Source organism: Bufo bufo, chromosome 6 (assembly GCF_905171765.1).
Source record: "Bufo bufo chromosome 6, aBufBuf1.1, whole genome shotgun sequence".
NCBI lineage: Eukaryota > Metazoa > Chordata > Amphibia > Anura > Bufonidae > Bufo > Bufo bufo.
The window spans coordinates 435,698,589-435,711,693 of record NC_053394.1 but is presented as its reverse complement, the minus strand read 5'-3'; the positions used below and the strand labels follow the sequence as shown (position 1 = coordinate 435,711,693).

Genomic DNA, 13,105 nt, shown 5'->3' with positions numbered 1-13,105 from the left:
TCCTGGTGGTTGACATGTTATATGGAGAACTCCTGGTGGTTGACATGTGATATGAAGAACTCCTGGTGGTTGACATGTTATATGGAGAGCTCCTGGTGGTTGACATGTGATATGGAGAGCTCTTTGTGTTTGACCTATTAGATGGAGAGCTACTGTTATTGACATATGTATGGAGAACCTACTTCTGGACACTTCTCCTCCTAGGATAGGAATCCTATATAAAATGTGCCAGGAGCTTTATATAATAATGATGGGATACCCTCTCTCCATATATCCTGTCAAGCACAGTACATCTACAGTACCCTACCGATCGTATATGTTTGCTGTACTTGCTGTACTGTATTAAGCAGACAAGCCCATGGTTTGGACCCCTGCACATCCTCTTATGGTCTTTGTAGATGTTTGGACTCACCTTGTAGTGTAAATGTGAGCTCCTCACTGTACACAGGTATCATCAGGCTGTTGTTGGCTTTGCATTTATAAGGTCCGAGGCTAGTCTCATTGTAGATGGTGACATTGAAGGTGGCTCCTCTCTCCTCTTGCACTGTCCTCTCCTCCACAGTGACGTTGGAGGTGGCTCCTCTCTCCTCTGGCACGGTCCTCTTCTCCACAAATGTCTTATTAATGAATAGGGTGTAAGTGATGGGGAGAGAGCCGTTCCTGGAGATGCAGTGGATGGTCTTCGTGTGTCCGGTCATCACATTGGGAGATTTAACCGTCATTTCAGGCTGTGATAACTTTTCTGAAAGAGATATTGGAGGTTGTAGACAGTTTCTGCTAGTGTATATATGGGCCTTTACATATATATATATATATATATATATATATATATATATACAGTGAGGGGTTGGTTGGTAGATGGGAGATATTTTCTGCCCGGCATGTGCTGCTGAGACTGATTGACAGGCAGGTGAGGTCAAGCACCGGACCAGATCTCGCGTGGCCGATCTAGGCTTTGCGGACGCCTGTCTTAAAAGCCAGCTGGACGGCAGTAGGTGTTTGTGCCTGGATGCATGTTTGCAACCTTTCTGGGAGGACATGTCGACGATGTTCAGGACTTGTTCTGAACCCTTTAAGCAGACCTGTGGCAAGGTGCGAACACACATCAGGACTTGACCAGTACACGCGGTACCTGCACCACGGTGTGGACTGAACGCCAGGACTTAAAACCAAGGTGAAACCTGACTAGTGTGATTAAACACTGAATTCTGGAAAAGAACTGTTGTGCCTCTGTACTGCGTCCGCTAACCCTGCCTACCAGAGCGAATCCCCACTATATTAGAGTGAGCCACCAATTGTGCAATTCTCCCACTTAGGCCGAATGCACACGGCCGTGAACGATCCGTGGTATCCCGGCCTGGCATCCCGCTGACAGCAGGAGCACACGGCGTCATTGGTTGCTATGACGCCGTGCGCTTTATGCCGCCGCTGCACTACAGTAATACACTCGTATAGATCATACCAATGTATTACTGTAGTGCAGCGGCGGCATGAAGCGCAACCAATGACGCCGTGCGCTTCTACTCTCAGCAGGATGCCAGGCCGGGATACTACGGACCGTTCACGGCATTCGGCCTTAAAAAGATGAGAGAGGCCTGTAATTTTCATCATAGGTACACTTCAACTATGAGAGACAAAATGGGGGGAAAGAATACAGAAAAATCACATTGTAGGATTTCTAATGAATTAACCCCTTCACCTTCCTGCCCAGGCCATTTTTTGCAAATCTGACCAGTGTCACTTTATGTGGTGATAACTTTAAACGCTTTTACTTATCCAGGCCGTTCTGAGATTGTTTTCTCGTCACATATTGTACTTCATGACACTGGTAAAATTGATACAAAAAAATAATAATTTTTATTTATAAAAAAAAATAATCCAAATTTACCAAAAATCTGGAAAAATTTGCACATTTCCAAATTTCTATTTCTCTACATTTATAATAGATAGTAATACCTCCAAAAAATAGTAATTACTTTACATTTCCCATATGTCTACTTCATGTTTGGATCATTTTGAAAATTACATTTTATTTTTTGGGGACGTTAGAAGCTTCCAAGTTTGGAAGCAAATCTTGAAATTTTTCAGAAAATTTCCAAAACCCACTTTTTAAGGACCAGTTCAGGTCTGAAGTCACTTTGTGAGGCTTACATAATAGAAACCACCGAAAAATTACCCCATTTTAAAAACTACACCCCTCAAGGTATACAAAACTGATTTTACAAACTTTGTTAACCCTTTAGGTGTTCCACAAGAATTAATAGAAAATGGAGATAAAATTTCAGAATTTCACTTTTTTGGCAGATTTTACATTTTAATCCATTTTTTCCAGTAGCAAGGCAAGGGTTAACAGCCAAATGAAACTTAATATTTATTACCCTGATTCTGCGGTTTACATAAACACCCCACATGTGATCGTAAACTGCTGTACGGGCACACGGCAGGGCGCAGAAGGAAAGGAGCGCCATATGGTTTTTGGAAGGCAAATTTAGCTGAACTGGTTTTTAGATGCCATGTCCCATTTGAAGCCCCCCTGATGCACCCCTACAGTAGAAACTAAAAAAAGTGACCCCATTTTGGAAACTACGGGATAAGGTGCCAGTTTTATTGCTACTGTTTTGCGGTACATATGATCTTTAATTGCTCTATATTACGTTTTTTGTGAGGCAAGGTAACCAAAAGATTGATGTTTTGGCACTGTTTTTATTTTTACAGCGTTTACCTGAGGGATTAGGTCATGTGACTTTTTTATAGAGCAGATCGTTACGCACATGGCAATACCTAATATATCTACTTTTTCTTATTTATTTAAGTTTTACACAATAATAGCGTTTTTGAAACCGAAATAATGGTATTTTAGTGTCTCCATAGTCTCAGAGCCATAGTTTTTTTTATTTTTTGACCGATTCTCTTAGGTAGGGTCTCATTTTTTGTGGGATGAGGTGACGGTCTGGTTGGTACTATTTTGGGGGACATACGCCTTTTTGATCATTTGCTGTTGCAATTTTTATGATATAATGTGACAATTTTTTTCTATATATTTTTTTTTTTACAGTGTTCACCTAAATGGTTAGGTCATGTGATATTTTCATAGAGCTGGTTGTTACGGATGTGGCAATACCTAATATGTATACTTTTTTATTTTTTTCACTTTAGCACAATAATAGCAGTTTTGAAGCAAAAAATAATGACATTTTAGTGTCTCCATAGTCTGAGAGCCATAGCTTTTTTATTTTTTGACCGATTCTCTTAGGTAGGGTCTCATTTTTTGCGGGATGAGGTGACGGTCTGATTAGTACTATCTTGAGGGGCATACGCCTTTTTGATCACTTGCTGTTGCAATTTTTGTGATATAATGTGACCAAAATGGCATTTATTTACAGTTTTTTTTATTTTTTATTTTTTATAGTGTTTACCTAAATGGTTAGGTCATGTGATATTTTTATAGAACTGGTTGTTACGGACGTGGCAATACCTAATATGTATACTTTTTTTTTTGCACAATAATAGCAGTTTAAAAAATATATATATATATGTTTTAGTGTCTCCATGTTCTGAGAGTCATAGGTTTTTTATTTTTTGGGCGATTGTCTTAGGCTATTTTCACACTTGCGGCAGTGTGATCCGGCAACTTTACCATGGCTGCCAGGACTTTAGCGTCCTGGCAGCCATGGTAACCATTCAGAAAAAGCTAAACGTCGGATCCGGTAATGCGCCGAAACGACGTTTAGCTTAAGGCCGGATCCGGATCAATGCCTTCCAATGGGCATTAATTCTGGATCCGGCATTGCGGCAAGTGTTCAGGATTTTTGGCCGGAGCAAAAAGCGCAGCATGCTGCGGTATTTTCTCCGGCCAAAAAAACGTTCCGGTCCTGAACCAAAGACATCCTGATGCATCCTGAACGTATTTCTCTCCATTCAGAATGCATTAGGATAATCCTGATCAGGATTCTTCCGGCATAGAGCCCCGACGACGGAACTCTATGCCGGAAGACAAGAACGCAAGTGTGAAAGGGCCCTTAGGTAGGGGCTCATTTTTTGTGGGATAAGGTGACGGTTTTATTGATATCATTTTGTGGGACATACGCCTTTTTGATCGCTTGGTGTTGCACTTCTTGTGATGTAAGGTGACAAAAATGGCTTCTTCTTTTTTTTTACACAGTTTTTTTTTTTTTTTTTTTTTATGGTGTTTATCGGACAGGGTGGATCATGTGATGTATTTATAGAGCCGGTCATTACGGACGCGGTAATACATGTGGGTTTTGTTTTGTTTTTTCAGTTTTTTATTATAAAATAAGTGGAAAGGGGCGTTTTTTTTCTTTTTTACTTTATAAATTTTATTAAAAACACTTTTTTTTATACTTTTTTTCCTTTACTTTATTTCTGATGTTCAGTTTTGGAGGTCTGATCCTCTCTGCAATGAATTACAATACATCTGTATAGTAATGCATTGCCTGTTAGTGTAGTGAGTCATACACTAACAGGTTACCTAGGTGACGGGCCTGAGGCTGGACAGGTTACCTAGGAGACGGGCCTGAGGCTGGATCTCCTCGGCTCTTGTAGAAGGCAGGTCCCGATGCCGTGCAAGGCATTGGGCAGCCTCTGCACGGCATCGGGCTGCCTTGTGTCGCTCACCCGACACAAACCTCTTCTATGTCGCGGTCAGCGTGGACCGCGGCATAGAAGGGGTTAATCCACCGGCATCGGCTTTTACAGCGATGCCGGCGGATACAGCAGGGGCCCGGCTACCACGGACTGCCGGGCCCCTGCAGTGATCGCATGCGCACCGCTCCGGTGCCCACGCGATCACTATGACGTACTATTACGTCAAATTGCGGGAACGCAGTGGTTCCCATGACGTAGTAGTACGTCATAGGTCGGGAAGGGGTTAATTGGTAAATTCCTCGGTAAAATAATTATTTGGTTACCAACAAACAAGCAAGATTTCTGACTTTCACAGACCTGTGACTTCTTCTATAAGAGGCTCCACTCGTTACCTGTATTAATGGCGCCTGTTTGAACTTGTTATCAGTATAAAAGACACCTGTCCACAACCTCAAACAGTCACTTCCAAACTCCACTATGGCCAAGACCAAAGAGCTGTCGAAGGACACCAGAAACAAAATTGTAGACCTGCACCAGGCTGGGAAGACTGAATCTGCAATAGGCAAGCAGCTAGGTGCGAAGAAATCAACTGTGGGAGCAATTATTAGAAAATGGAGACATACAAGACCACTGATAATCTCCCTCGATCTGGGGCTCCAGGCAAGATCTCGCCCCGTGGGGTCAAAATGATCACAAGAACGGTGAGCAAAAATCCCAGAACCTGAATGGGAGGACCTAGTGAATGACCTGAAGAGCTCCTGGTGGTTGACATGTTATATGAAGAGCTCCTGGTGGTTGACATGTTATATGAAGAGCTCCTGGTGGTTGACATGTTATATGAAGAGCTCCTGGTGGTTGACATGTGATATGGAGAGCTCCTGGTGGTTGACATGTGATATGGAGAGCTCCTGGTGGTTGACATGTGATATGGAGAGCTGTTGGTGGTTGACATGTGATATGAGGAGCTCTTTGCGTTTGACATATTAGATGGAGAGCTACTGTTATTGACATATGTATGGAGAACCTACTTCTGAACACTTCTCGTCCTAGGATAAGGATCCTACATAAAATGTGGCAGGAGCTTTATATAATAATGATGGGATACTCTATCTCCATATATCCTGTCAAGCACAGTACATCTACAGTACCCTACCGATCGTATGTTTGCTGTACTGTATTAAGCAGACAAGCCCATGGTTTGGACCCCTGCACATCCTCTTATGGTCTTTGTAGATGTTTGGACTCACCTTGTAGTGTAAATGTGAGCTCCTCACTGTACACAGGTAGCATCAGGCTGTTGTTGGCTTTGCATTTATAAGGTCCGAGGCTAGTCTCATTGTAGATGGTGACATTGAAGGTGGCTCCTCTCTCCTCTGGCACTGTCCTCTCCTCCACAGTGACATTGGAGGTGGGTCCTCTCTCCTCTGGCACGGTCCTCTTCTCCACAGTGACGTTGGAGGTGACTCTTCTGTCCTCTGGCACTGTCCTCTCCTCCACAGTGACATTGGAGGTGACTCTTCTGTCCACTGGCAGCGTCCTTTTCTCTACAAACGTCTTGTTGATGAATAGGGTGTAAGTGATGGGGAGAGAGCCGTTCCTGGAGATGCAGTCAATAGTCTTCGTGTGTCCGGTCATCACATAGGGAGATTTAACCGTCAATTCAGGCTGTGATAACTTTTCTGAAAGAGATATTGGAGGTTGTAGACAGTTTCTGCTAGTGTATATCTGGGCCATTATCATAGGCGTGCGCACGGGGTGTGCTTGGGTACACCCTAATGAAGCCTCAAAATTGAGGTTCTGTCACCTCCAGCAGCTGCCTCTTGAGCCCCGCTGGCCGGCAAATACTAATGAAGTACCGGAGGACCAGGAAGTGGTGAACGCTATGTACTTACCGCTTCCTGGTTCTCGGCTGTCGGATGTGCAGGGCTGCGCACAGCTTGAGGCGCTTTGTGACGTCATGCTGTGTGCGCCAGTTCAGAGCACACAGCCGAGAGCAGACATCAGGAGGAAGAAAATTGCGGGCGGCGAGGAGAGGCGGCGTCCAGGAGCAGAGAGGTAAGTGGTTTTTTATTTTATAAAAAATTAGGCTGCTGGGGGCATAATGGGGGCTAATGAGAGGCATAATGGGGGCTAATAAGGGGCATAATGGAGACTAATGAGGCATAAGGGCTGATAATGGGGGCTAATGAGAGGCATAATGGAGACTAATGAGGCATAAGGGCTGATAATGGGGGCTAATGAGAGGCATAATGGAGACTAATGAGGCATAAGGGCTGATAATGGGGGCTAATGAGAGGCATAATGGAGACTAATGAGGCATAAGGGCTGATAATGGGGGCTAATGAGAGGCATAATGGGGGCTAATGTGAGGTATAATGGGGCTAATGAGAGGCATAATGGGGGCTAATGAGAGGCATAATGGGGGCTAATGAGAGGTATAATGGGGGCTAATGTGAGGCATAATGGGGGCTAATGAGGCATAATGGGGGCTAATGAGGCATAATGGGGGCTAATGAGGCATAATGGGGGCTAATGAGAGGTATAATGGGGGCTAATGAGAGGCATAATGGGGGCTAATGAGGCATAATGGGGGCTAATGAGAGGCATAATGGGGGCTAATAAGGGGCATAATGGAGACTAATGAGGCATAAGGGCTGATAATGGGGGCTAATGAGAGGTATAATGGGGGCTAATGTGAGGTATAATGGGGCTAATGAGAGGCATAATGGGGGCTAATGAGAGGTATAATGGGGGCTGATGAGAGGTATAATGGGGGCTAATGAGAGGTATAATGGGGGCTAATGAGGCATAATGGGGGCTAATGAGGCTTAATGGGGGCTAATGAGAGGCATAATGGGGGCTAATGAGAGGAATAATGGGGGCTAATGAGAGGTATAATGGGGGCTAATGAGGCATAATGGGGCTAATGAGGCATAATGGGGGCTAATGAGGCATAATGGGGGCTAATGAGAGGCATAATGGGGGCTAATGAGAGGAATAATGGGGGCTAATGAGAGGTATAATGAGGGATAATGGGGGCTAATGAGAGGTATAATGGGGGCTAATGAGAGGTATAATGGGGGCTAATGAGAGGTATAATGGGGGTTAATGAGAGGTATAATGGGTGCTAATGAGAGGTATAATGGGGGCTAATGAGAGGTATAATGGGGGCTAATGAGAGGTATAATGAGGGCTAATGAGAGGTATAATGGGGGTTAATGAGAGGTATAATGGGGGTTAATGAGAGGTATAATGGGGGCTAATGAGAGGTATAATGGGGGCTAATGAGAGGTATAATAGGGGCTAATGAGAGGTATAATGGGGGCTAATGAGGCATAATGGGGGCTAATGAGGGGTATAATGGGGGCTAATGAGAGGTATAATGGGGGCTAATGAGAGGTATAATGGGGGCTAATGAGAGGTATAATGGGGGCTAATGAGAGGTATAATGGGGGCTAATGAGAGGTATAATGGGGGTTAATGAGAGGTATAATGGGGGCTAATGAGAGGTATAATGGGGGTTAATGAGAGGTATAATGGGGGCTAATGAGAGGTATAATGGGGGTTAATGAGAGGTATAATGGGGCTAATGAGAGGTATAATGGGGGTTAATGAGAGGTATAATGGGGGTTAATGAGAGGTATAATGGGGGCTAATGAGAGGTATAATAGGGGTTAATGAGAGGTATAATGGGGGCTAATGAGAGGTATAATGGGGGCTAATGTGAGGCATAATGGGGGCTAATGAGGCATAAAGGCTATATACAGTCATGTGAAAAAATTAGGACACCCTTTGAAAGCATGTGGTTTTTTGTAACATTTTTAATAAATGGTTATTTCATCTCCGTTTCAACAATACAGAGAGATTAAAGTAATCCGACTAAACAAAGAAAACTGAAGAAAAGTCTTTTCAAGATCTTCTGTAAATGTCATTCTACAAAAATGCCTATTCTAACTGAGGAAAAAGATAGGACACCCTTGCCCCTAATAGCGAGTGTTACCTCCTTTGGCTGAAATAACTGCAGTGAGACGGTTCTTGTAGCCATCTACCAGTCTTCGACATCGGTCTGAGGAAATTTTACCCCACTCCTCAATGCAAAACTTTTTCAGCTGTGAGATGTTTGAGGGGTTTCTTGCACGTACAGCCCTTTTCAAGTCACCCCACAGCATCTCAATGGGATTCAAATCTGGACTTTGACTTGGCCATTCCAGGACTCTCCATTTCTTCTTTTTCAGCCAATCTTTGGTTGATTTACTAGTATGTTTTGGGTCATTGTCATGTTGCATGGTCCAGTTCCGCTTCAGCTTTAATTTTCTAACTGATGGTCTCACATGTTCTTCAAGCACCTTCTGATACACAGTAGAATTCATCGTGGATTCTATGATGGTGAGCTGACCAGGTCCTGCTGCAGCAAAGCAGCCCCAAACCATGACACTTCCACCTCCATGCTTCACAGTTGGTATGAGGTTCTTTTCTTGGAATGCTGTGTTTGGTTTACGCCAAACATGTCCTCTGCTGTTGTGTCCAAATAATTCAATTTTGGACTCATCTGTCCAAAGAACATTATTCCAGAAGTCCTGGTCTTTGTCAACTTTATCGCTGGCAAATGTCAGTCTGGCCTCGATGTTTCTCTTGGAAAGCAAAGGTTTCCTCCTTGCACACCTCCCATGCAAGTTAAACTTGTACAGTCTCTTTCTGATTGTAGAGGCATGTACTTCTACATCAACAGTAGCCAGAGCCTGCTGTAGTTCTCGAGATGACACTTTAGGGTTTTTGGATACCTCTTTTAGCATCTTGCGGTCTGCTCTTGGGGTGAACTTGCTGGGGCGACCAGTCCTGGGCATGTTGGCAGTTGTTTTGAAAGCCCTCCACTTGTAGACTATCTTCCGGACAGTGGAATGGCTGATTTCAAAATCTTTTGAGATCTTTTTAAATCCCTTCCCAGACTCATAGGCTGCTACAATCTTTTTTCTGAAGTCCACTGACAGCTCTTTTGCTCTCACCATGGTGCTCACTCTCACTTCAACAGTCAGGAGCACACCAAACTAAATGTCTGAGGTTTAAATAGGGCAAGCCTCATTCAACATGCAGAGTAACGATCTACTAATTATGTGCACCTGGTGTGATATACCTGTGTGAGATCTGAGCCAATTTAAGAGGGAATACATGTGAGGGTGTCCTATCTTTTTCCTCAGTTAGAATAGGCATTTTTGTAGAATGACATTTACAGAAGATCTTGAAAAGACTTTTCTTCAGTTTTCTTTGTTTAGTTGGATTACTTTAATCTCTCTGTATTGTTGAAACGGAGATGAAATAACCATTTATTAAAAATGTTACAAAAAACCACATGCTTTCAAAGGGTGTCCTAATTTTTTCACATGACTGTATATATATATATATTACACGCGCGGTGTGTGTGTTTGTGCTTGAGGGTGCACACCCTAATGCAATAGGCTGTGCACGCCTATGGCATATACACTCACCTAAAGAATTATTAGGAACACCTGTTCTATTTCTCATTAATGCAATTATCTAGTCAGCCAATCACATGGCAGTTGCTTCGATGCATTTAGGGTTGTGGTCCTGGTCAAGACAATCTCCTGAACTCCAAACTGAATGTCAGAATGGGAAAGAAAGGGGATTTAAGCAGTTTTGAGCGTGGCATGGTTGTTGGTGGTAGTATTTCACAATCTGCTCAGTTACTGGGATTTTCACGCACAACCATTTCTAGGGTTTACAAAGAATGGTGTGAAAAGGGAAAAACATCCAGTATGCGGCCGTCCTGTGGGCAAAAATGCCTTGTGGATGCTAGAGGTCAGAGGAGAATGGGCCGACTGATTCAAGCTGATAGAAGAGCAACGTTGGCTGAAATAACCACTAGTTACAACCGAGGTCTGCAGAAAAGCATTTGTGAAGCCACAACACGCACAACCTTGAGGCGGATGGGCTACAACAGCAGAAGACCCCACCGGGTACCACTGATCTCCACTACAAATAGGAAAAAGAGGCTACAATTTGCACGAGCTCACCAAAATTGGACTGTTGAAGACTGGAAAAATGGTTTCTTGAACATGACAATGAGTTCACTGTACTAAAATGGCCCCACAGTCACCAGATCTCAACCCAATAGAGCATCTTTGGGACCCAATAGAGCATCTTTGGGATGTGGTGGAACGGGAGCTTCGTGCCCTGGATGTGCATCCCTCAAATCTCCATCAACTGCAAGATGCGATCCTATCAATATGGGCCAACATTTCTAAAGAATGCTATCAGCACCTTGTTGAATCAATGCCACGTAGAATTAAGGCAGTTCTGAATGCAAAAGGGGGTCCAACACTGTATTAGTATGGTGGTCCTAATAATTCTTTAGGTGAGTTTATACACCTATGGCTGCAGCACTTTACAGAAGCCCTGCAGAAGAGGCCATGCCTAATGCACTCATCCTCCTGGGGGTCGGTCTGGCCGCAGCTCATTGACTTGTTTGTGTTTCTGTGTGATCTCCGCTGGGTCACTGATGGGCACTGAGTCACTTACTGTCTCCCAGGAAGGGTGCACCGGCTGTCTGTACCTACAGGCAGCAATGTTCTGAAGGTCTAGGGCAGTGAGAGGGATTAATGTCTGCATCCCTAGTGGTCTAAGGCAGTAAAGACGTTAGTGTCAGCAGTTCCGATGAGCTAGGGCAGTGAAAGTTTTTTGTCAGTATTCCTGGTGGTCTAGGGCTTTGAAGGGGTTAATGTCAAAACCTCTAATGGTCTACATCCGTGAAGGGGTTAATTTAAGGATCCCTGGTGGTTTAAGGCAATATAGGTATAATTGTAGTATGTTTTGGTTAAGAGAGTAAAGATGTTAATGTGAGTGCACTAGGTGATCTAGGGCAGTAATTAGGTTAGTTCCAATGTGCTTGTGATTGTAGGGCAAGGATGATGTATTGTCAGTATACACTGTGGTCTATGGAAATGAACCAGTTAATGACAGACTGTCTAGTGGTCTAGGGCAGTAAAGGGGTAAATATCAGTATTCCTGGTCGTCCAGGGCAATGAAGGGGTGAATGTGAGTATTCCTGGTGGTCTAGTGCGGTGTAAGGGTTATTGCCAGTATTCTTGGTGGTATTGAGAAGTGAAGTAGTTAATAAGAGTGTATCTGATGGTCTTGGGCAGTAAAGGGGTAACTGTCAGTATACCTGGTTATCTTAGGTAGTGAAAGAGTAAATGTGGTCTGGGGCAGTGAAGGGGTTAATTGTAGAGACATGCACACTCTCCGGTAGAGACGCGGGCACTCACCGGTAGGGACGCGGGCACTCACCGGTAGGGACGCGGGCACTCACCGGTAGACACGCGGGCACTCACCTGTAGACACGCGGGCACTCACCTGTAGACACGCGGGCACTCACCTGTAGACACGCGGGCACTCACCTGTAGACACGCGGGCACTCACCTGTAGACACGCGGGCACTCACCTGTAGACACGCGGGCACTCACCTGTAGACACGCGGACACTCACCTGTAGACACGCGGACACTCACCTGTAGACACGCGGACACTCACCTGTAGACACGCGGACACTCACCTGTAGACACGCGGACACTCACCTGTAGACACGCGGACACTCACCTGTAGACACGCGGACACTCACCTGTAGACACGCGGACACTCACCTGTAGACACACGGACACCTGTCCCGTTGATGATTTCTGTAGAAACTATGAGGAAAAAGGGAAGTCAGTTTATACCGTCCTGTGTGTAGCAGCATTCAGTATATGTGAGTATATAATGTATGTGTATAGATGTTACTGTGTGTGTATGGGATGTAATGTGTGATTGTGTCAGTATGTGTATATATGAGGTGTCAGGGTATAATGTGTGCATGTTCTTTCCTGTGTCATGCCCATGTTGTTGTGGGGTGACGCTCCCTGCTGGCGGCATGTTACCTGCAGAAACTAGTATACACAGCAGGTGGAGCGGCGCCATCTCTGACTCGGATATAAAGAGGAAGATTGATCTGAAGAGGAAGTTCCTGCGCACGTGGTAGTCGCCCTACAGAAGTGGAGAAACATCTATTCTCTTCCCTTTTTAGGGTTGTGTAACAAACAGTGTACGATACACGGTCCAGTGTGATCACCAGTGCGGTGTACGATACACAGTCCAGTGTGACCACCAGTGCGGTGTACGATACACAGTCCAGTGTGACCACCAGTGCAGTGTACGATACACGGTCCAGTGTGACCACCAGTGCAGTGTACGATACACGGTCCAGTGTGACCACCAGTGCAGTGTGCGATGCACAGTCCAGTGTGACCACCAGTGCAGTGTACGATACACGGTCCAGTGTGACCACCAGTGCGGTGTACGATACACAGTCCAGTGTGACCACCAGTGCGGTGTACGATACACGGTCCAGTGTGACCACCAGTGCGGTGTACGATACACAGTCCAGTGTGACCACCAGTGCGGTGTACGATACACAGTCCAGTGTGACCACCAGTGCGGTGTACGATACACAG

The 13,105-nt window shown here is 44.7% G+C and overlaps 1 protein-coding gene across 2 annotated transcripts in view; it reads right to left on the bottom strand.

The window, feature by feature from the left end:
• Positions 1-12,615, bottom strand: part of MILR1 (mast cell immunoglobulin like receptor 1) — a 34,185-nt gene extending 21,570 nt beyond the window's left edge. Inside the window, exons 1-4 of one of the 2 annotated variants that reach the window (XM_040437409.1) lie at positions 12,533-12,615; positions 12,260-12,304; positions 5,853-6,284; positions 413-742 (exon numbers count right to left, since the gene is read on the bottom strand). In XM_040437409.1, the coding sequence (XP_040293343.1) occupies positions 413-742; positions 5,853-6,284; positions 12,260-12,304; positions 12,533-12,572 (847 nt within the window). In that variant the 5' untranslated portion in view covers positions 12,573-12,615. The remainder of the gene's footprint in view (positions 1-412; positions 743-5,852; positions 6,285-12,259; positions 12,305-12,532) is intronic. The other variant, XM_040437408.1, reaches the window with a different exon arrangement.
• Positions 12,616-13,105: the final 490 nt, after the last annotated feature.